The 25,128-nt window shown below is 56.9% G+C and overlaps 1 protein-coding gene across 1 annotated transcript in view; it reads left to right on the forward strand.

The window, feature by feature from the left end:
• Window positions 1–758: 758 nt before the first annotated feature.
• Window positions 759–25,128, forward strand: part of LOC119958590 (ras GTPase-activating-like protein IQGAP1) — a 91,322-nt gene continuing 66,952 nt past the window's right edge. The window contains 5 exon segments of the mRNA XM_038787070.1: window positions 759–896; window positions 5,842–5,941; window positions 10,099–10,255; window positions 13,071–13,148; window positions 14,786–14,862. Of these exon segments, the coding sequence (XP_038642998.1) occupies window positions 863–896; window positions 5,842–5,941; window positions 10,099–10,255; window positions 13,071–13,148; window positions 14,786–14,862 (446 nt within the window). The 5' untranslated portion in view covers window positions 759–862.

A 25,128-nucleotide genomic window follows, 5' to 3' on the forward strand; every position in this document is an offset into this window, starting at 1 on the left:
CCTTACCCCCCCCAGCACCCCTTACCCCCCCCCAGCACCCCTTACCCCCCCCCAGCACCCCTTACCCCCCCCAGCACCCTTACCCACACCCCAGCACCCCTTACCCACCCCCAGCACCCCTTACCCCCCCAGCACCCCTTACCCCCCCCCCCTTACCCACCACCCCCAGCACCCCTTACCCCCCCAGCACCCCTTACCCACCACCCCTTACCCACCACCCCCAGCACCCCTTACCACCCCCAGCACCCCTTACCCACCACCCCTTACCCACCACCCCCAGCACCCCTTACCCCCCCAGCACCCCTTACCCCCCCAGCACCCCTTACCCACCCACCCCCCAGCACCCCTTACCCCCCCCAGCACCCCTTACCCACCCTAGCACACCTTACCCACCCACCCCCCAGCACTCCCTCCTTCCCCTCTCCTTCCCCACCCTCTTACCTCCTTGGGCATGGGTCTGAGTGGAGGCTGCGTCCTCTCCATCTCCCTGGCAACGGGGCCCCGCCTCCACCCGGCATCATGACGGCCATCCGGGTGGCGGACCAATCAGCGCGCTGCCTGCCGGCCCCGCCTTCTGCACTGCCGCACGTCCCTCCGGGAGATGTAGTTTCCCCCCGCGACGGTGACGGACTTCCGGTCCCCTCCCCCTCCCTCCACCCCAGAGCGCAGGCGCGTCGCGCCGGGCACGCCGGGAATTGTAGTCGGCGCCGCCTGACTGGACTCCAGCTCCCGGCGGCCCCCGCGCTCATGCCCGTTGAGTTTGATTTGTGTGGCGGGCTTTTCCCAGAGCGGCAGCGGCGGTGACCGGGGATAAAAAAACCGGTTGAGGAGCGGCGGAGTCGGGTGTCCTCACCGGAGCACCATGGAGAGCCAAGCGGACGCCAGCGGCCGGGACCGTGAGTCGAAAAGAGCGGGAAAAAAAAAAAATAATCCCCCCCCCCCCCTCCTTTCCATCTCCTACAAGCCGTTAATGTTAATAATAATAATAATAATGAGCATGGGTTTACCGGCGACCTCGAATTCGGTGCCAGCAAGACCGGCGAACGAGTGCCGTCCTGAAACCAACTCTCCCGGACTGCCCGGGAGCCGCCTCTATCTCTGCCCCGGGAGCTCCCGGAATGACGTCACCAAGGGTTGGCAACTGGAGATTCCCCCCCCCCCCCCGGACTATTTGATCTTTTCCAGACCTATCTTTGCTGGATTGATCCCCAGGATGGGAATCTGGAGGTGAAAGTCCTCCCCGGTGACGTTCGAAGGTGGCTGTTTGGCCCCTTCTGCCTGTGCTGGCCCGTTGGGAGGACTGCGCCGATCAGTCAATTTGCTCCTTTACCCCCCCCCCAACACACATCCCGTGGATTTCTCCCCCTCGAATTACGTGTCCGTTTTCCTCTCGCGGATTGCCGACGCTCCCTTTCCGCCCGCAGTCCTTTCAATGGACCAAAGGACCTCTTCGTTTCCCTCCCCCTAGACGTGCTGTTAAAAGCTCTGCGACTCACTCTTTCTCGTGACTTTCCAGCACCTTTGAAGTGTAGGGGGTGGGGGTGAGTTGAGACGGGCTGAGCGGACGATCGATCCGAGGGGCTGAATGGTCCGGCTCTGACGGCAGGATCGTAGGCTCGGCCGACGGCAGCTGTTGCTCTCCTGGTCTCGTGCGTCACCGGTCGCCCTGTCGGAGCGTCGCCCGTTCCTGAGCTCCCCAGTTCACACTGACCGACCCTGTCTTCCCCCCCCCCCACCCCACTCGAGGGAGCGCCGCTCAGTCGGAGGCGCGCTGACTTGTGGACGTGAGGATAAATCGCAGCTTCTACTTACTTTTACGGAGCTCAACCCGTCCCTTCTACGCGTCGCATCTTCGTGACGGGAGCTTGACAAGTTAGTGGGGTGGGTCACGGTAGCATAGTGGTTAGCACTGTTGCTTCACAGCGCCTGGGACCCCGGTTTGATTCCTGGATTGGGTGACTGCGGAGTCTGCACGTTCTCCCCGTGTCTGTGTGGGTTTCCTCCGGGTGCTCCGGTTTCTTCCCACAAGTCCCGAAAGATGTGCTGTTAGGTGAATTGCACATTTTGAATTCTCCCTCCCTGTACCCGAACAGGCGCCGGAGTGTGGCGACGAGGGGATTTTCACAGTAACTTCATTGCAGTGTTAATGTAAGCCTACTTGTGACACTCGTAGAACATGATGTGGAGATGCCAGCGTTGGTCTGGGGTGAGCACAGTAAGAAGTCTTACAACACCAGGTTAGAGTCCAACAGGTTTGTTTCAAACACGAGCTTTCGGAGTGCTGCTGATTCACCTGAGGAAGGAGCAGTGCTCCGAAAGCTAGTGTTTGAAGCAAACCTGTTGGACTTTAACCTGGTGTTGTAAGACTTCTTACTGTACTCGTAGAACATACAGTTCAGAAGGAGGCCATTCAGCCCATCGAGTCTGCTTAAGCCCTCACTTCCACCCTATCCCCGTAACCCAAAACCCCTCCTCACCTTTTTGATCACTAAGGGCAATTGATCACGGCCAATCCACCTAACCTGCACGTCTTTGGACTGTGGGAGGAAACCGGAGCACCCGGAGGAAACCCACGCTGACACGGGGAGAACGTGCAGATTCCGCACAGACAGTGACCCCCAAGCCGGGAATCAAACCCAGGACCCTGGCGCTGTGAAGCCACTTGTGCTGCCCTCGTGACGATCCAGTTAACATCGATGCCTATTATAAACGCAGGCGGTGGTTGTATGATGAAACAAAAGAGTACTCCCTCGAGCGTGGAAGGTTAAGGGGGTGATCTACTTGACGGGTTTCAGATGTTTCAAGGATTCGATAGGTTCCAGAGAGAGAAACCATCTTCTCTGCTTCCAGGGAGGGAGTGTGAAAAAATGAAATGAAAATTGCTTATTGTCACGAGTCGGCTTCGATGAAGTTACTGTGAAAAGCCCCTAGTCGCCACATTCCGGCGCCTGTTCGGGGGAGGCTGGTACAAGAATCGAACCGTGCTGCTGGCCTGCCTTGGTCTGCTTTTAAAAGCCAGCGATTTAGCCCAGTGAGCTAAACCAGACGGTAGAACCAGGGGGGTGGGTGGGGAGGGTTGCCAAACCGAGAATGGGGAGACAGTCACGATACAAGTCGCCCGTGATCTGATTGAGCTGCACAGGATAAGCTTGGAGGGCTGAACGGCCTCCTCCTGTTCCCAATTGCGGGCCAGGCGGGAAATTTAAAACCTGCGGCGATTTGAAATTGCAGCGGCGAAAAACCGCGCGCGATTTGAGGCGTGCCCCCCTCTGATAATCTGTGAAAACCTCCCACGTGCTGGCTGACTATTCGCCTGTGATTTTTTCGTTAAGGTGTGGACTGAAGGTTAAAACCATTCTCCAAGCCTATTTTTAAAATTATGTACGTCTCCAGTACAATACAGCTGATTGTCGCTGTAGATTGTTTTTCTAAAAAGAAAAGAGAGGCTATGAAATGTCTGATTATCTTTTTTCACAAGCCCCCTCCCAGTGTGTCAACATTGGCTCTCGGCCTGAATAGGGCACCGTTCAGTGAAATTAGATTCTAACTCTGCTTTTTCCAGTAATCGTATTTTGAACGTCGCCCTGCCCCCTCCCCCGGGGGGTAAGGAGTGATTCGTTGAGGTGGTTCGTTCGACCTTGTATTAATTTTTTCTCTCTCGCTCATTAGTGCCCCCGCTTCGAATCCCGTTCGTTTCGGCAGTCCCGTCTTGGTTTCCCCAGAGGCCTGTGCCCGAAGGAACACTGAACCCTTTCAGAACTTTTCCTGCTCTTCGTTTTTTTTAAGCTTAAAATCTTGAACCCTAGCCGGGACGCACTCTGCCCCGTCTCAGTCAGCACGGTGCTTTCAGACACAGGGAACTTGTTCTTGTTTGCCTGGGGGATATCGAAGCTCGGGAGGGGGTGGGGGTGGGGGGGGGGGGGGGGGGGGGCGGGCAAGCATCGATATATAGTAAACTCGGGAGTGGCCTCTTTGACACTGGGAATGTGGCTGCCTGCCCCAGATGGAGAAGCCGAGGTGAGTGTCGAGACGCGTGACGAGGGGGAAGGAAGAAATAGAAAGGCAGACTTGTGTTTGCAAGTTCACAGTCCCAATCACTTTCCAGCCAATTATATACCCGATCAAGCGTGTAATCGTCATCTTTATTATTGTCACAAGTCGGCTGACATTAACACTGCATTGAAGCTATTGTGAAAAGCCCCTAGTCGCCACATTCCGGCGCCTGTTCGGGTACACAGAGGGAGAGTTCAGAATGTCAGAAGGATAGCATGGTGGTTAGCATAAATGCTTCACAGCTCCAGGGTCCCAGGTTCGATTCCCGGCTGGGTCACTGTCTGTGCGGAGTCTGCACGTCCTCCCCGTGTGTGCGTGGGTTTCCTCCGGGTGCTCCGGTTTCCTCCCACAGTCCAAAGATGTGCGGGTTAGGTGGATTGGCCATGCTAAATTGCCCTTTGTGTCCTAAAAGGTAAGGTTAGGGGGGGGGGGGGGGGGGGGGGGTTGTTGGGTTACGGGTATAGGGTGGATACGTGGGTTTGAGTAGGGTGATCATTGCTCGGCACAACATCGAGGGCCGAAGGGCCTGTTCTGTGCTGTACTGTTCTATGTCTGTCTTCCTCCGGAGCACCCGGAGGAAACCCACGCAGACACGGGGGAGAACGTGCAGACTCCGCACAGGCGGTGACCCAAGCCGGGAATCGAACCCGGGACCCTGGAGCTGCGAAGCAGCAGTGCTAACCACTGTGCTGCCGTGCCGCCCACCAATGTATAGGGGGGGGGTATTGTCACTGGATTAGTAATTCAGGCTAATGCTCTGGGGCTCTGGGTTCAAATCCCACCACGGCAGATGTTGAAATCTGAAATCAATAAACATCTGGATTGAAACGATTGTCGTAAAAACCCATCTGGTTCACGAATGTCCATTAGGGAAGGAAATCTGCCGTCCTTACCCGGTCTGGCCTACATGTGACTCCAGGCCCCTACAGCAACTCTTAATTGCCTCTGAAATGGTTGAGTCGGCTCCGTGAGTTCAGGGGCAGTTAGGGATGGGCAACAAAACTGGGCCGCTGGAGGTGTCGTCTTCCTCGGGTGAAACTTCAAACCAAGGCTGCGCGTTCCCTCTCGCGAAAGATCCCGCCAAACCCCCCCCCTCCCCCCGAGGGAAAAGCAGAGTTCTCCCCAGTGTCCTTGGTTACGTCTGACCAACATCAGAGACGGATGGTCTGCGTCATGATCGCATTGCCGTTTGTGCGAGCTTTCTGTGAGCAGTGACCACTTCTAACAGTGACCACGCTTCATAAAGTGCTCCATTTGTTGTAAAGCGTTAGGGTATGTGGAGGAGGGAGGTGGTATATAAATGCAAGACTTTATCTCCCCCCCCCCCCCCAATTGTATACATAGAACGTAGAACAGTACAGCACAGAACATGCCCTTCGGCCCTCGATGTTGTGCCGAGCAATGATCACCCTACTCAAACCCACGTATCCACCCTATACCCGTAACCCAACAACCCCCCCCGCCCTTAACCTTACTTTTTAGGACACTACGGGCAATTTAGCACGGCCAATCCACCTAACCCGCACATCTTTGTGACTGTGGGAGGAAACCGGAGCACCCGGAGGAAACCCACGCACACACGGGGAGGACGTGCAGACTCCGCACAGACAGTGACCCAGCCGGGAATCGAACCTGGGACCCTGGTGCTGTGAAGCATTTATGCTAACCACCATGCTACCGTGCTGCCCCGGTATACATGCCGTAGTGAGTTTTTTATCGCTCAGCGTTACGGGATTGTCTTTCTATTTCTGTTGGCCTGAGCATTTTGTGACCCTTGCCCTTTGACAGATGCTCTGGGGAGCGAGCGTCTCACAGCAGAGCAGATGGACGAACGCAGACGGCAGAACATCGCCTACGAGTACCTCTGTCACTTGGAGGAGGCGAAGCGGTGAGTTGGGTTCCCGGGGCCGGGGGGGTTCTTTGGCCGTCACGCGCGTCACAAAGCGGGCGAGAGTAATGGACGGCGGGGTCGGTGGCTGAAATCTTCTTTGAATTGCGAGCGAGGTGGTGGGTGGCGGACGTGAGGGTCACAAGCCTACCCTGCGGTGCCGGATGGTCCCGCCCAGCATCCATGTGGATGAAAGTGCCTGCCCATGGCACTGAGATAGCAATCCCGCCTCTGTGTTGCCAGGCGTGGATTCCAATCCCGTCCCTGGGCTGGAGAAAGCTTAAAAAAGGTTCTGAAGCAGCTTTTGGATCGTCCTTGATGCTGAAAGTAGTCGAATAGAATAGAATAGAGAAATACAGCACAGAACAGGCCCTTCGGCCCACGATGTTGCGCCGAACTTTTGTCCTAGGTTAATCATAGAATTTTGGACAATTTGTCATGGCCAATCCACCCAACCTGCACATCTTTGGACTGTGGGAGGAAACTGGAGCACCCGGAGGAAACCCACGCAGTCACGGGGAGGATGTGCAGACTCCACACAGACAGTGACCCAAGTCGAAATCGAACTTGGGACCCTGGAGCTGTGAAGCAATTGTGCTATCCACAATGCTACCGTGCTGCCCTTAAGAAGTTAACCTACACTCCCTTATTCTACCCTAATCCAAGTACCTATCCAATAGCCGTTTGAAGGTCCATAAATTTTCCGACTCAACTACTACCACAGGCAGTGCATTCCATGCCCCCACTACTCTCTGGGTAAAGAACCTACCTCTGACATCCCCTCTATATCTTCCACCATTTATCTTAAATTTATGTCCCCTTGTAATGGTGTGTTCCACCCGGGGAAAAAGTCTCTGACTATCTACTCTATCTATTCCCCTGATCATCTTATAAACCTCTATCAAGTCGCCCCTCATCCTTCTCCGTTCCAATGAGAAAAGGCCCAGCACCCTCAATCTTTCCTCGTATGACCTACTCTCCATTCCAGGCAACATCCTGGTAAATCTCCTCTGCACCTTTTCCAAAGCTTCCACATCCTTCCTAAAATGAGGTGACCAGAACTGCACACAGTACTCCAAATGTGGCCTGACCAAGGTTTTGTACAGCTGCATCATCACCTCACGGCTCTTAAATTCAATCCCTCTGCTAATGAACGCTAGCACACCATAGGCCTTCTTCACAGCTCTATCCACTTGAGTGGCAACTTTCAAAGAACAATGAACATAGACCCCAAGATCTCTCTGCTCCTCCACATTGCCAAGAACCCTACCATTAACCCTGTATTCCGCATTCAGATTTGTCCTTCCAAAATGGACAACCTCACACTTGTCAGGGTTAAACTCCATCTGCCACTTCTCAGCCCAGCTCTGCATTCTATCTATGTCTCTTTGAAGCCGACAACAGCCCTCCTCACTATCCACAACTCCACCAATCTTCGTATCATCTGCAAATTTACTGACCCACCCTTCAACTCCCTCATCCAAGTCGTTAATGAAAATCACAAACAGCAGAGGACCCAGAACTGATCCCTGCGGTACGCCACTGATAACTGGGCTCCAGGCTGAATATTTGCCATCCACCACAACTCTCTGTCTTCTATCGGTTAGCCAGTTTGTTATCCAACTGGCCAAATTTCCCACTATCCCATGCCTCCTTACTTTCTGCATAAGCCTACCATGGGGAACCTTATCAAATGCCTTACTAAAATCCATGTACACTACATCCACTGCTTTACCTTCATCCACATGCTTGGTCACCTCCTCAAAGAATTCAATAAGACTTGTAAGGCAAGACCTACCCCTCACAAATCCGTGCTGACTATCCCTAATCAGGCAATGCCTTTCCAGATGCTCAGAAATCCTATCCCTCAGTACCCTTTCCATTACTTTGCCTACCACCGAAGTAAGACTAACTGGCCTGTAATTCCCAGGGTTATCCCTATTCCCTTTTTTGAACAGGGGCACGACATTCGCCACTCTCCAATCCTCTGGTACCACCCCTGTTGACAGCGAGGACGAAAAGATCATTGCCAACGGCTCTGCAATTTCATTTCTTGCTTCCCATAGAATCCTTGGATATATCCCGTCAGGCCCGGGGGACTTGTCTATCCTCAAGTTTTTCAAAATGCGCAACACATCTTCCTTTCTGACGAGTATCTCCTCAAGCTTATCAGTCTGCTTCACGCTGTCCTCTCCAACAATATGGCCCCTCTCATTTGTAAATACTGAAGAAAAATACTTGTTCAAGACCTCTCCTATCTCTTCAGACTCAATACACAATCTCCCGCTACTGTCCTTAATCGGACCTACTCTCACTCTAGTCATTCTCATATTTCTCACGTATGTGTAAAAGGCCTTGGGGTTTCCTTGATCCTACCCACCAAAGATTTTTCATGCCCTCTCTTAGCTCTCCTAATCCCTTTCTTCAGTTCCCTCCTGGCTATCTTGTATCCCTCCAGCGCCCTGTCTGAACCTTGTTTCTTCAGCCTTACATAAGTCTCCTTCTTCCTCTTAACAAGACATTCAACCTCTCTTGTCAACCATGGTTCCCTCACTCGACCATCTCTTCCCTGCCTGACAGGGACATACATATCAAAGACACGCAGTACCTGATCCTTGAACAAGTTCCACTTGTCGCGGGAATACAGCTACTTGTCCTTTTTACGATTCCTCATTCTGTTGCATGCTGGTCCGAATGGCCTTCTCAGTGGATATACAAATAATTCCAGCCCCCCTCCTCTCTTCCACGTATTTGTTTAAGAAGGGGCTGAATCTGGATCTAATGGCTGATGCGGCGGAGGTGGTGGTGTGCGGTGGTAACGTGACTGGGCAATATGCGAGGGGCTGTTTTCAAGGGGGGGGGCAAGAGATCATCTGTGTTTTTTTTTGTTCACCAATGCTGGTTAAGGGATCATCCCCTGAAAAGTGTTCGCATGAATGATTTAAAAATGACTGATCGTCTGTGGGTTTTTTTTTTTGTTCACCAATGCTGGTTAAGGCATCATCCCCCCCCCCCCCCCCCGAAAAAGTAAAGAGATTAAACACTGCGATTGGTCCTGAGCCCAACTTTGTAATTTGAACCTGATGAAGGCTGCACGCTTGTGGATGCCGAACCTGATTTCAGGACCGGGTGGAGTTGGCAGGGTTAATCTCGTCCTCGATTCCTTCCGCCTGCCTCATTTGCCGGTGAGGGCACCCCCCCCCCCCAACCCACCCACCCCCACTGCACATTGGTAAAATCCAACAATGTGCAGTGTGAGCTGAGGAAAATGCTGAGTGGTTAACGGGAGTGTTCGATCACCTTCCCCATAGAACATAGAACAGTACAGCACAGAACAGGCCCTTCGGCCCTCAATGTTGTGCCGAGCCATGATCACCCTACTCAAACCCACGTATCCACCCTATACCCGTAACCCAACAACCCCCCTTAACCTTACTTTTATTCGGACACTACGGGCAATTTAGCATGGCCAATCCACCTAACCCGCACATCTTTGGACTGTGGGAGGAAACCGGAGCACCCGGAGGAAATCCACGCACACAGGGGGAGGACGTGCAGACTCCACACAGACAGTGACCCAGCCGGGAATCGAACCTGGGACCCTGGAGCTGTGAAGCATTTATGCTAACCACCATGCTACCCTGCTGCCCCATCACGGCAGCACAGTGGGTTAACACTGTTGCCTCACAGTGCCAGGGACCCGGGTTCGATTCCTGGCTTGGGTGACTGTGTGGAGTCTGCACGTCTCCCCGTGTCTGCATAGGCCAGCAGCACGGTTCGATTCCCGTACCAGCCTCCCCGAACAGGTGCCGGAATGTGGCGACTAGGGGCTTTCCACAGTAACTTCATTGCAGCCTACTCGTGACAATAAGCCATTTTTATTTCATTTCCTCTGGGTGCTCCGGTATCCACCCACAGTCCAAAGATGTCCTTGTCAGGTGAATTGGACATTCTGAATTCTCCCTCTGTGTACCCGAACAGGCGCCAGAATGTGGCGACTAGGGGCTTTTCACAGTAACTTCATTGCAGTGTTAATGTAAGCCTACTGACACGAGTAAAGATTATTATTATTTGCTGTGGGTGGTCGCCAGTGCAGTTGTTCCTCGGTTCCGCTAACCACCTGGGTTTATGCTCTCTTTGTGCCAATTTAATTTTAGGTGGATGGAGGCCTGCTTGGCTGAGGAGCTGCCGCCGACCACCGACCTGGAGGAGAGCCTGAGGAATGGAGTGACTCTGGCGAAACTGGGCCATCGCTTTGCCCCTGACGTTGTCCCACAGAGGAAGATCTACGATGGGGAGCTGCTGAGGTACAAGGTACGGTGAATTCTCAGTCCCTGGACGGGTGCACGTTGTCCTTCGCTGGGCAGAGATTTGTGTTGCCCGAGAGAACATTGCCTCCCTCCGATTTTAAAGAAAAAGGAGAAACCTCATTGATGGGATCTACCCCCCAGCCTGTGTTCGAATGGGTACTGTCTCGGGTTGGAGCATTTCAGTGCCAGGTCCGCCTGGTATTTATAAACTGTAGCACCGTAGCGGTGTTGTGGAAGCCTGGTTAGGTACAAGACGGGATTCGATAAAGCCAGCGTGAGGAATTTCTTCAGCCAGAGGCTGGTGAATCTGTGGAACTCTTTGCCGCAGAAGGCTGCGGTGGCCAAATCACTGAGTGTCTTTAAGACAGAGATGGATAGGGCAGCACGGTGGGCTGATGGACTGCAGGAGGCATCACAAGTTTTTACCCCCCCGCCGCAGCCCAGCACTGTTGATGGAGCCTCTGCTGTTTTCCAGGGAGCGTCAGTAAATCGCCCCTCACCCGCTCAGGGACAGATCTGGGTCCAAGGGAGGGTCTATAAAATGCCCCACACCAACACAGGGACAGTTGGGTCTAAGGGAGCGTCAGTAAATCATCACTCACTGGTTTAGCTCACTGAGTTAAATCGCTGGCTTTTAAAGCAGACCAAGCAGGCCAGCAGCACTGTTCGATTCCCGTACCAGCCTCCTCGGACAGGCGCCGGAATGTGGCGACTAGGGGCTTTTCACAGTAACTTCATTGAAGCCTACTCGTGACAATAAGCGATTTTCATTTTCATTTCGATAGGTTCTTGATTAATAAGGGGGATCAGGGATTATGGGGAGAAGGCAGGAGAATGGGGATGAGAAAATATCAGACATGATCGAATGGCGGAGCAGACTCGATGGGCCGAGTGGCCTAATTCTGCTCCTATGTCTAATGGTCTAAATCAACTGACCCGAGCGTTAGTTAGGAAAGTGGACTAAATGTGATTGTTTATTGTGAGGGGGATTGAGTACCAAAGTTGGCTTCGGTTGGTGAGACCAGATCTGGAGTATTGTGGACGGAGTGGGTCTCCTTAAAGAAGGAAAGGTGTCGGAGGCTTTTCCGAGAAGGTTTCCCAGACTGACACCAGGAACGGGCGGGTTGTCCATGAGGAGAGGTCGGAGAGGTCAGGCTTGTCTCCTCTGGAGTTTAGAAGAGTGAGAGGCGACTCGATCAAAACCTTTAAGATCCTGAGGGGGGTTATTGACGGGGTCGATGTGGAGAGGATGTTTGCTCCCGTGGGAGAATCTAGAACTCGGGGGTCACTGTTTCAAAATAAGGGGGTCGCCCGTTTCAAACGGAGATGAGGAGTATAATGTTCAATTCTGGTCGCCACACTACCAGAAGGATGTGGAGGCTTTAGAGAGGGTGCAGAAGAGATTTACCAGGATGTTGCCTGGTATGGAGGGCATTAGCTATGAGGAGAGGTTGAATAAACATGGTTTGTTCTCACTGGAACAACGGAGGTTGAGGGGCGACCTGATAGAGGTCTACAAAATTATGAGGGGCATAGACAGAGTGGATAGTCAGAGGCTTTTCCCCAGGGTAGAGGGGTCAGTTACTAGGGGGCATAGGTTTAAGGTGCGAGGGGCAAGGTTTAGAGGAGATGTACGAGGCAAGTGTAGTGGATGCCAGAGGGTAGTGGGTGCCTGGAACTCGCTGCCGGAGGAGGTGGTGGAAGCAGGGACGATAGTGACGTTTAAGGGGCATCTTGACAAATACATGAATAGGATGGGAATAGAGGGATACGGACCCAGGAAGTGTAGAAGGTTTTAGTTTAGACGGGCAGCATGGTCGGCACGGGCTTGGAGGGCCGAAGGGCCTGTTCCTGTGCTGTAAAAACAAAAAAAAGAGAAATATTTTCTCTTAAGAGGGTCGGTGAGTTTCTGGAACTTTCTCCCTCGCGAGGCGGAGGAAGCAGAATTTTTTTTTTAAGGCCAAGCCGGAGAGATTCTGGATTAACGAGGGGGGGGGGGGGAAGGGTGAAAGTTATTAGGGGGTAATTGGAAGTGGGGGGGGGGGGGGGAATGTGGAGTTGGGGTTGCAATCAGATCGGATGGCGGAGCAGACTCGAGGGGCCGAGTGGCCTTACTCCTAATTCATATAAAACTGACCGTCCCCCCCCAATGCTTTAGATTATTCAGTCAGCAAGCTCAACTTGGCGGTCACAGGCGACGGTCTGCCTCTCCGTGGGGCGCAGCACGCAATGGTACCTGCGTGGTTAAAGCGCCGAATGATTCTCAAATGTGCCAGGCTGCAGGGGATCAGAAACCTGTCTTCAATTCGGTGTCAATAACTGCATCTCGAGTGGAGCCTCCGAGAGACCCTGCAACAGGGCAGCAGCTTGTAAACCAGTCCTCCCCTATGTCAGGGGGCAGTCCCATCGTCACTCTAACTGCCAACAACGGGATGTTTTTTAAAAAAGAAATTAATTTCCGGGGTGTGGCTGGTGCTGGCACTCGTTGGCCAAGGTTGCCCGATGAGCTGGTGACGCGACTGAGGGGCCACTTTCCCGAATTGCGGTCAGCCACATTGCTCCGGTAGTCACGCGGGCCGGAGCGGATGAGGGTCGCCAGGGTGAGCCAGTTTCAGACAGCAATCCGATCGCCTTTTCAAATTGATTCAATGTTCCACGGCGGCATTTGAACACTCACCCGCCCGTTTAAACAGAAATCCCAGAGGGTGTAGCAACCGGAAGATAGGCAGCAGGACAGGAATGCAGAGGACAACGCGGTACAGACAAAATGGCTTTTACAGCAGTGTCGTAATAGCTGATCAACTCGTGTCTTTGTGCAGGCGACTGGGCTGAACTTCAGGCACACGGACAATATCAACCATTGGCTCAACGCGATGGACAAGATCGCCCTCCCATCGGTACAGTATTTCCTTCATATTTCTCTCCGTATCTTTGGAATGCCTATCGCGGTTCTGCACGTAAATCTCTTTAAAAAGTGGCCGGGTTACTGACCGAGCTTGCCGGATCCCAGATTTTATGGGCAGGCGGGCATTTTGGGTACATGCTACGCGAGGGAGACGTTAGGAAATTGGGTGCAGGAATGAGACCCCAGTGTAGCTGGCCTGCCAGCATCGAGTCTGAGGGATTCCTTCGCACCTGGCCAAGTTGCGTTGCCCAAGTAAGTCCGACTTCAACTCGCTGGTGGAAATACACCGGCTGCCCCAACCATCTTCAGCTGCTTCATCCCTTCCATCATAAGATCAGGTGGGGATGTTTGCGGATGACTGCACAATGTTCAGCACCATTCGCGACTCCTCGGATAATGAATCAGTCCGTGTTTCCAATGCAGCAAGACCTGGACAATATCCAGGCTCGGGGCTGACGAATGGCGCGATGGGAGACTCTCCACTTGCCTGGATGAGCGCGGCTCCCGACAACACTCGAGAAGCTCGACACCATCCAGGACAAAGCAGCCCCGCTCGATCGACACGCTGACCACCGACATTCACTCCCTCCACCCCCCCCCATCCAGGACAAAGCAGCCCCGCTCGATCGACACGCTAACCACCGACATTCACTCCCTCCACCCCCCCCCCCCCCCCCCCCCCCCATCCAGGACAAAGCAGCCCCGCTCGATCGACACGCTAACCACCGACATTCACTCCCTCCACCCCCCCCATCCAGGACACAGCAGCCCCGCTCGATCGACACACTACCCACCGACATTCACTCCCTCCAACCCCTCCATCCAGGACACAGCAGCCCCGCTCGATCGACACGCTACCCACCGACATTCACTCCCTCCAACCCCTCCATCCAGGACAAAGCAGCCCCGCTCGATCGACACGCTACCCACCGACATTCACTCCCTCCAACCCCCCATCCAGGACAAAGCAGCCCCGCTCGATCGACACGCTACCCACCGACATTCACTCCCTCCACCCACCCCCCATCCAGGACAAAGCAGCCCCGCTCGATCGACACGCTACCCACCGACATTCACTCCCCCCCCCCCCCCCCCCCCATCCAGGACAAAGCAGCCCCGCTCGATCGACACGCTCACCACCGACATTCGCTCCCCCCACCCCCGACGCACAGCCGCATGCACCGTCTACAAGACGCCCTGCGGGTGCGTCTGTTTTTTTGGGAAATTGGCTAACCCAGCATGTAAAGCCCATCTCCAGTTGTTCTCTGGGCAGGCGGCAAAGCCAGCTATAACCTCGTGGGGAGGGTGACCCCAACGTGCTGTCCGATAGGGGATTCCAGGTCTGTAGCTCAGCAACAAGTGGGTATTCCACCATCTCTGACTGTCATATGCTCCTGTTGCGAAGACGCGGCTCCGTTAGCATCTGTATGTCTCCAAGCAGCAGTTTCCGTTAAAATACTCGGTGTGCTCCCTACGTCAGCCCAGTCACTACCCTCCAGGAGGGCTTCAGAGCCGTGATACACGTGGGGACGTCCTGATGTTGTGGCCGGCAGAAATGCAAAGGCAAAATATTCATGACCCGGAGCACCTTGTGGGAAAGCTGTCTTCAACCTCCTGCTTCCTTTCCAGATATTCTATCCCGAAACCACCGATATCTACGACAAGAAAAACACCCCCCGTGTGGTTTACTGCATTCATGCTTTCAGGTAGAGTGTTACCACGACATTCCCCTCGCTCTGCTCATGTTGGTCAGGGTTCGGCGCTCTTTCACTCACAGTGTCAGCTGCTCCCCATTTCTGTAACTCCCCCAAATCCTCTTGGATCAATTCCAGCCGCTCTCGCCTCACTCCCTCGTCGGCTCCCCTCCCTCGCTTCCTTCCCCCCCCCCCCCTCCACCGGCCTCGCTCCCTCCCATCTCGGTTCCACCCTCGGCCTCGCTCCCTCCCTCTTTTCCCCGCCCCCTCCCCGGGGCCTCTCTCCCTCCTCGGCACCCCTCCCTCCCTCGCTTCCTTCCCTCCCTCCTTGGCCTCGGTTTCCTTCCCTCTCTCCTGTCAGGCAGCATTGCTAACCACTGCGCCACCCAGTAGCCCCAGGTTAGCATCATTTCAAACCCGGGTTCGCATCCGTTGGCGTCACTGTAGTACAGTAGTCCCCCTTTATAACGCGGGTGTTGGGGTCCAAGACAGCCACCCGAGCCGCGGATATCCACGATGGGGGTTTTAAATTTATTTTAAAATCTATGCTAGCGCTTCCCATTGAGAGTCTACGGGGGGCGGGGGGAGAAGTCAGACCCCCGTAGACTCACAATGGGAAGCGCTAGCATAGATTTTTAAATAAATTTAAAACCCCCATCGTGGATCTAATTAAACCAGTGTCAATTTCAGCGGCCGGCTCACTTTGATCCGGAGAGGGAAGCTGCTCTCTCACTGAAACAATCAGCCGGCCGCTGAAATTGACACTGCCGGCTGCTCTCTCCCTCCAACCCAACTTTTAAGTTTTAATGTTTCTGATTGGAGGGAGAGAGCAGCCGGCAGTGTCAATTTCAGCGGCCGGCTGATTGTTTCAGTGAGAGAGCAGCTTCCCTCTCCGGATCAAAGTGAGCCGGCCGCTGAAATTGACACAACTGACAGTTGGGGTCCATAAGCCCCCCCGCGGTATATCGCGAACTGCGGTATTGCGGAGCGCGGTATAACGGGGGGCTACTGTATTTTTTTATTCTGCAAAGAACAGTGAGCGTGTCCTTTTCTGCGCTGATTCACAAACCGCCCCGTCCTCGATCGCACGGTCACTGATACACAGCACGAGGAGCAGGAGCCAAACCGCTCCGTCCTCGATCGCACGGTCACTGATACACAGCACGGGGAGTGGGAGCCAAACCGCTCCGTCCTCGATCGCACGGTCACTGATACACAGCAAGGGGAGTGGGAGCCAAACCGCTCCGTCCTCGATCGCACGGTCACTGATACACAGCACGGGGAGTGGGAGCCAAACCGCTCCGTCCTCGATCGCACGGTCACTGATACACAGCACGGGGAGCAGGAGCCAAACCGCCCCATCCTCGATCGCACGGTCACTGATACACAGCACGGGGAGTGGGAGCCAAACCGCTCCGTCCTCGATCGCACGGTCACTGATACACAGCACGAGGAGTGGGAACCAAACCGCTCCGTCCTCGATCGCACGGTCACTGATACACAGCACGACAGGCAGGAACCAAACCGCTCCGTCCTCGATCGCACGGTCACTGATACACAGCACGGGGAGCAGGAGCCAAACCGCTCCGTCCTCGATCGCACGGTCACTGATACACAGCACGACAGGCAGGAACCAAACCGCTCCGTCCTCGATCGCACGGTCACTGATACACAGCACGGGGAGGCGGAGCCAAACCGCTCCGTCCTCGATCGCACGGTCACTGATACACAGCACGGGGAGCAGGAACCAAACCGCTCCGTCCTCGATCGCACGGTCACTGATACACAGCACGGGGAGTGGGAGCCAAACCGCTCCGTCCTCGATCGCACGGTCACTGATACACAGCACGGGAAGTGGGAGCCAAACCGCTCCGTCCTCGATCGCACGGTCACTGATACACAGCACGGGGAGTGGGAACCAAACCGCTCCGTCCTCGATCGCACGGTCACTGATACACAGCATGGGGAGTGGGAGCCAAACCGCTCCGTCCTCGATCGCACGGTCACTGATACACAGCACGGGGAGCAGGAGCCAAACCGCTCCGTCCTCGATCGCACGGTCACTGATACACAGCACGGGGAGTGGGAGCCAAACCGCTCCGTCCTCGATCGCACGGTCACTGATACACAGCACGACAGGCAGGAACCAAACCGCCCCGTCCTCGATCGCACGGTCACTGATACACAGCACGGGGAGTGGGAGCCAAACCGCTCCGTCCTCGATCGCACGGTCACTGATACACAGCACGGGGAGCGGGAGCCAAACCGCTCCGTCCTCGATCGCACGGTCACTGATACACAGCACGGGGAGCAGGAGCCAAACCGCTCCGTCCTCGATCGCACGGTCACTGATACACAGCACGGGGAGCAGGAGCCAAACCGCTCCGTCCTCGATCGCACGGTCACTGATACACAGCACGGGGAGCAGGAACCAAACCGCTCCGTCCTCGATCGCACGGTCACTGATACACAGCACGGGGAGTGGGAGCCAAACCGCTCCGTCCTCGATCGCACGGTCACTGATACACAGCACGAGGAGCAGGAGCCAAACCGCTCCGTCCTCGATCGCACGGTCACTGATACACAGCACGGGGAGCAGGAACCAAACCGCTCCGTCCTCGATCGCACGGTCACTGATACACAGCACGAGGAGCAGGAGCCAAACCGCTCCGTCCTCGATCGCACGGTCACTGATACACAGCACGGGGAGTGGGAGCCAAACCGCCCCGTCCTCGATCGCACGGTCACTGATACACAGCACGGGGAGTGGGAGCCAAACCGCTCCGTCCTCGATCGCACGGTCACTGATACACAGCACGGGGAGCAGGAGCCAAACCGCTCCGTCCTCGATCGCACGGTCACTGATACACAGCACGAGGAGCAGGAGCCAAACCGCTCCGTCCTCGATCGCACGGTCACTGATACACAGCACGGGGAGGGGGAGCCAAACCGCTCCGTCCTCGATCGCACGGTCACTGATACACAGCACGGGGAGCAGGGACCAAACCGCTCCGTCCTCGATCGCACGGTCACTGATACACAGCACGGGGAGCGGGAGCCAAACCGCTCCGTCCTCGATCGCACGGTCACTGATACACAGCACGGGGAGTGGGAGCCAAACCGCTCCGTCCTCGATCGCACGGTCACTGATATACACAGCACGAGGAGCAGGAGCCAAACCGCTCCGTCCTCGATCGCACGGTCACTGATACACAGCACGAGGAGCAGGAGCCAAACCGCTCCGTCCTCAATCGCACGGTCACTGATACACAGCACGACAGGCAGGAACCAAACCGCTCCGTCCTCGATCGCCCGGTCACTGATACACAGCACGAGGAGCAGGAACCAAACCGCTCCGTCCTCGATCGCACGGTCACTGATACACAGCACGGGGAGCAGGAGCCAAACCGCTCCGTCCTCGATCGCACGGTCACTGATACACAGCACGGGGAGCAGGAGCCAAACCGCTCCGTCCTCGATCGCACGGTCACTGATACACAGCACGGGGAGTGGGAGCCAAACCGCTCCGTCCTCGATCGCACGGTCACTGATACACAGCACGGGGAGCAGGAACCAAACCGCTCCGTCCTCGATCGCACGGTCACTGATACACAGCACGGGGAGCAGGAACCAAACCGCTCCGTCCTCGATCGCACGGTCACTGATACACAGCACGAGGAGCAGGAACCAAACCGCTCCGTCCTCGATCGCACGGTCACTGATACACAGCACGGGGAGCAGGAGCCAAACCGCTCCGTCCTCGATCGCACGGTCACTGATACACAGCACGGGGAGCAGGAACCAAACCGCTCCGTCCTCGATCGCACGGTCACTGATACACAGCACGGGGAGTGGGAGCCAAACCGCTCCGTCCTCGATCGCACGGTCACTGATACACAGCACGACAGGCAGGAACCAAACTGCTCCGTCCTCGATCGCACGGTCACTGATACACAGCACGGGGAGCAGGAGCCAAACCGCTCCGTCCTCGATCGCACGGTCACTGATACACAGCACGACAGGCAGGAGCCAAACCGCTCCGTCCTCGATCGCACGGTCACTGATACACAGCACGAGGAGCAGGAACCAAACCGCTCCGTCCTCGATCGCACGGTCACTGATACACAGCACGACAGGCAGGAGCCAAACCGCTCCGTCCTCGATCGCACGGTCACTGATACACAGCACGAGGAGCAGGAACCAAACCGCTCTGTCCTCGATCGCACGGTCACTGATACACAGCACGGGGAGTGGGAGCCAAACCGCTCCGTCCTCGATCGCACGGTCACTGATACACAGCACGGGGAGCAGGAGCCAAACCGCTCCGTCCTCGATCGCACGGTCACTGATACACAGCACGAGGAGCAGGAACCAAACCGCTCCGTCCTCGATCGCACGGTCACTGATACACAGCACGACAGGCAGGAACCAAACCGCTCCGTCCTCGATCGCACGGTCACTGATACACAGCACGGGGAGTGGGAGCCAAACCGCTCCGTCCTCGATCGCACGGTCACTGATACACAGCACGGGGAGTGGGAGCCAAACCGCTCCGTCCTCGATCGCACGGTCACTGATACACAGCACGGGGAGCAGGAACCAAACCGCTCCGTCCTCGATCGCACGGTCACTGATAAACAGCACGGGGAGCAGGGACCAAACCGCCCCGTCCTCGATCGCACGGTCACTGATACACAGCACGGGGAGCAGGAACCAAACCGCTCCGTCCTCGATCGCACGGTCACTGATACACAGCACGAGGAGCGGGAACCAAACCGCTCCGTCCTCGATCGCACGGTCACTGATACACAGCACGGGGAGTGGGAGCCAAACCGCTCCGTCCTCGATCGCACGGTCACTGATACACAGCACGAGGAGTGGGAGCCAAACCGCTCCGTCCTCGATCGCACGGTCACTGATACACAGCACGAGGAGTGGGAGCCAAACCGCTCCGTCCTCGATCGCACGGTCACTGATACACAGCACGGGGAGCAGGAGCCAAACCGCTCCGTCCTCGATCGCACGGTCACTGATACACAGCACGGGGAGCAGGAACCAAACCGCCCCGTCCTCGATCGCACGGTCACTGATACACAGCACGGGGAGTGGGAGCCAAACCGCTCCGTCCTCGATCGCACGGTCACTGATACACAGCACGGGGAGCAGGGACCAAACCGCTCCGTCCTCGATCGCACTGTCACTGATACACAGCACGGGGAGCAGGAACCAAACCGCTCCGTCCTCGATCGCACGGTCACTGATACACAGCACGGGGAGCAGGAACCAAACCGCTCCGTCCTCGATCGCACGGTCACTGATACACAGCACGGGGAGCAGGAGCCAAACCGCTCCGTCCTCGATCGCACGGTCACTGATACACAGCACGGGGAGCAGGAACCAAACCGCCCCGTCCTCGATCGCACGGTCACTGATACACAGCACGAGGAGCAGGAGCCAAACCGCTCCGTCCTCGATCGCACGGTCACTGATACACAGCACGGGGAGTGGGAGCCAAACCGCTCCGTCCTCGATCGCACGGTCACTGATACACAGCACGAGGAGCAGGAACCAAACCGCTCCGTCCTCGATCGCACAGTCACTGATACACAGCACGGGGAGCGGGAGCCAAACCGCTCCGTCCTCGATCGCACGGTCACTGATACACAGCACGGGGAGCGGGAACCAAACCGCCCCGTCCTCGATCGCACGGTCACTGATACACAGCACGGGGAGCAGGAGCCAAACCGCTCCGTCCTCGATCGCACGGTCACTGATACACAGCACGACAGGCAGGAACCAAACCGCTCCGTCCTCGATCGCACGGTCGCTGATACACAGCACGGGGAGTGGGAGCCAAACCGCTCTGTCCTCGATCGCACGGTCACTGATACACAGCACGGGGAGTGGGAGCCAAACCGCCCCGTCCTCGATCGCACGGTCACTGATACACAGCACGGGGAGTGGGAGCCAAACCGCCCCGTCCTCGATCGCACTGTCACTGATACACAGCACGACAGGCAGGAACCAAACCGCCCCGTCCTCGATCGCACGGTCACTGATACACAGCACGGGGAGTGGGAGCCAAACCGCTCCGTCCTCGATCGCACGGTCACTGATACACAGCACGGGGAGCAGGAGCCAAACCGCTCCGTCCTCGATCGCACGGTCACTGATACACAGCACGGGGAGTGGGAGCCAAACCGCTCCGTCCTCGATCGCACGGTCACTGATACACAGCACGGGGAGTGGGAGCCAAACTGCTCCGTCCTCGATCGCCCGGTCACTGATACACACCACGAGGAGCAGGAACCAAACCGCTCCGTCCTCGATCGCACGGTCACTGATACACAGCACGGGGAGCAGGAACCAAACCGCTCCGTCCTCGATCGCACGGTCACTGATACACAGCACGGGGAGTGGGAGCCAAACCGCTCCGTCCTCGATCGCACGGTCACTGATACACAGCACGGGGAGTGGGAGCCAAACCGCTCCGTCCTCGATCGCACGGTCACTGATACACAGCACGAGGAGCAGGAACCAAACCGCTCCGTCCTCGATCGCACGGTCACTGATACACAGCACGGGGAGCAGGAACCAAACCGCTCCGTCCTCGATCGCACGGTCACTGATACACAGCACGGGGAGTGGGAGCCAAACCGCTCAGTCCTCGATCGCACAGTCACTGATACACAGCACGAGGAGCAGGAGCCAAACCGCTCCGTCCTCGATCGCACGGTCACTGATACACAGCACGAGGAGCAGGAGCCAAACCGCTCCGTCCTCGATCGCACGGTCACTGATACACAGCACGAGGAGCAGGAGCCAAACCGCTCCGTCCTCGATCGCACGGTCACTGATACACAGCACGAGGAGCAGGGACCAAACCGCTCCGTCCTCGATCGCACGGTCACTGATACACAGCACGGGGAGGGGGAGCCAAACCGCCCCGTCCTCGATCGCACGGTCACTGATACGCAGCACGAGGAGCAGGAACCAAACCGCTCCGTCCTCGATCGCACGGTCACTGATACACAGCACGACAGGCAGGAACCAAACCGCCCCGTCCTCGATCGCACGGTCACTGATACACAGCACGGGGAGCAGGAGCCAAACCGCCCCATCCTCGATCGCACGGTCACTGATACACAGCAAGGGGAGCAGGAGCCAAACCGCCCCATCCTCGATCGCACGGTCACTGATACACAGCACGGGGAGTGGGAACCAAGCCGCTCCGTCCTCGATCGCACGGTCACTGATACACAGCACGGGGAGCAGGGACCAAACCGCTCCGTCCTCGATCGCACGGTCACTGATACACAGCACGACAGGCAGGAACCAAACCGCTCCGTCCTCGATCGCACGGTCACTGATACACAGCACGAGGAGCAGGAACCAAACCGCCCCGTCCTCGATCGCACGGTCACTGATACACAGCACGAGGAGCAGGAGCCAAACCGCTCCGTCCTCGATCGCACGGTCACTGATACACAGCACGAGGAGCAGGGACCAAACCGCTCCGTCCTCGATCGCACGGTCACTGATACACAGCACGGGGAGCAGGAGCCAAACCGCTCCGTCCTCGATCGCACGGTCACTGATACACAGCACGGGGAGCAGGAGCCAAACCGCTCCGTCCTCGATCGCACGGTCACTGATACACAGCACGGGGAGCGGGAGCCAAACCGCTCCGTCCTCGATCGCACGGTCACTGATACACAGCACGGGGAGCAGGAGCCAAACCGCTCCGTCCTCGATCGCACGGTCACTGATACACAGCACGGGGAGCAGGAGCCAAACCGCCCCGTCCTCGATCGCACGGTCACTGATACACAGCACGGGGAGGGGGAGCCAAACCGCTCCGTCCTCGATCGCACGGTCACTGATACACAGCACAAGGAGCAGGAACCAAACCGCTCCGTCCTCGATCGCACGGTCACTGATACACAGCACGAGGAGCGGGAGCCAAACCGCTCCGTCCTCGATCGCACGGTCACTGATACACAGCACGGGGAGCAGGAGCCAAACCGCTCCGTCCTCGATCGCACGGTCACTGATACACAGCACGAGGAGCAGGAACCAAACCGCTCCGTCCTCGATCGCACGGTCACTGATACACAGCACGGGGAGCAGGAGCCAAACCGCTCCGTCCTCGATCGCACGGTCACTGATACACAGCACGACAGGCAGGAACCAAACCGCTCCGTCCTCGATCGCACGGTCACTGATACACAGCACGGGGAGCAGGAACCAAACCGCTCCGTCCTCGATCGCACGGTCACTGATACACAGCACGACAGGCAGGAACCAAACCGCTCCGTCCTCGATCGCACGGTCACTGATACACAGCACGAGGAGTGGGAACCAAACCGCTCCGTCCTCGATCGCACGGTCACTGATACACAGCACGGGGAGCAGGAACCAAACCGCTCCGTCCTCGATCGCACGGTCACTGATACACAGCACGGGGAGCAGGAGCCAAACCGCTCCGTCCTCGATCGCACGGTCACTGATACACAGCACGGGGAGCGGGAGCCAAACCGCTCCGTCCTCGATCGCACGGTCACTGATACACAGCACGACAGGCAGGAACCAAACTGCTCCGTCCTCGATCGCACGGTCACTGATACACAGCACGGGGAGTGGGAGCCAAACCGCTCCGTCCTCGATCGCACGGTCACTGATACACAGCACGGGGAGTGGGAGCCAAACCGCTCCGTCCTCGATCGCACGGTCACTGATACACAGCACGAGGAGCAGGAACCAAACAGCTCCGTCCTCGATCGCACGGTCACTGATACACAGCACGAGGAGCAGGAACCAAACCGCTCCGACCTCGATCGCACGGTCACTGATACACAGCACGAGGAGCAGGAACCAAACCGCTCCGTCCTCGATCGCACGGTCACTGATACACAGCACGAGGAGCGGGAACCAAACCGCCCCGTCCTCGATCGCACGGTCACTGATACACAGCACGGGGAGTGGGAGCCAAACCGCTCCGTCCTCGATCGCACGGTCACTGATACACAGCACGGGGAGCAGGAGCCAAACCGCTCCGTCCTCGATCGCACGGTCACTGATACACAGCACGGGGAGCAGGAGCCAAACCGCTCCGTCCTCGATCGCACGGTCACTGATACACAGCACGGGGAGCAGGAGCCAAACCGCCCCGTCCTCGATCGCACGGTCACTGATACACAGCACGGGGAGCGGGAGCCAAACCGCTCCGTCCTCGATCGCACGGTCACTGATACACAGCACGAGGAGCAGGAACCAAACCGCTCCGTCCTCGATCGCACGGTCACTGATACACAGCACGAGGAGCAGGAACCAAACCGCTCCGTCCTCGATCGCACGGTCACTGATACACAGCACGGGGAGCAGGAACCAAACCGCTCCGTCCTCGATCGCACGGTCACTGATACACAGCACGGGGAGTGGGAGCCAAACCGCTCCGTCCTCGATCGCACGGTCACTGATACACAGCACGGGGAGTGGGAGCCAAACCGCTCCGTCCTCGATCGCACGGTCACTGATACACAGCACGGGGAGCAGGAGCCAAACCGCTCCGTCCTCGATCGCACGGTCACTGATACACAGCACGGGGAGTGGGAGCCAAACCGCTCCGTCCTCGATCGCACGGTCACTGATACACAGCACGGGGAGTGGGAGCCAAACCGCTCCGTCCTCGATCGCACGGTCACTGATACACAGCACGGGGAGCAGGAACCAAACCGCCCCGTCCTCGATCGCACGGTCACTGATACACAGCAGGAGGAGCAGGAGCCAAACCGCTCCGTCCTCGATCGCACGGTCACTGATACACAGCACGGGGAGCAGGAACCAAACCGCTCCGTCCTCGATCGCACGGTCACTGATACACAGCACGGGGAGCGGGAGCCAAACCGCTCCGTCCTCGATCGCACGGTCACTGATACACAGCACGGGGAGTGGGAGCCAAACCGCTCCGTCCTCGATCGCACGGTCACTGATACACAGCACGGGGAGCGGGAGCCAAACCGCTCCGTCCTCGATCGCACGGTCACTGATACACAGCACGAGGAGCAGGAGCCAAACCGCTCCGTCCTCGATCGCACGGTCACTGATACACAGCACGAGGAGTGGGAGCCAAACCGCTCCGTCCTCGATCGCACGGTCACTGATACACAGCACGGGGAGCAGGAACCAAACCGCTCCGTCCTCGATCGCACGGTCACTGATACACAGCACGAGGAGCAGGAACCAAACCGCTCCGTCCTCGATCGCACGGTCACTGAT

Source organism: Scyliorhinus canicula, chromosome 30 (genome assembly GCF_902713615.1).
Source record: "Scyliorhinus canicula chromosome 30, sScyCan1.1, whole genome shotgun sequence".
In the NCBI taxonomy this organism is placed as follows: Eukaryota; Metazoa; Chordata; class Chondrichthyes; order Carcharhiniformes; family Scyliorhinidae; genus Scyliorhinus; species Scyliorhinus canicula.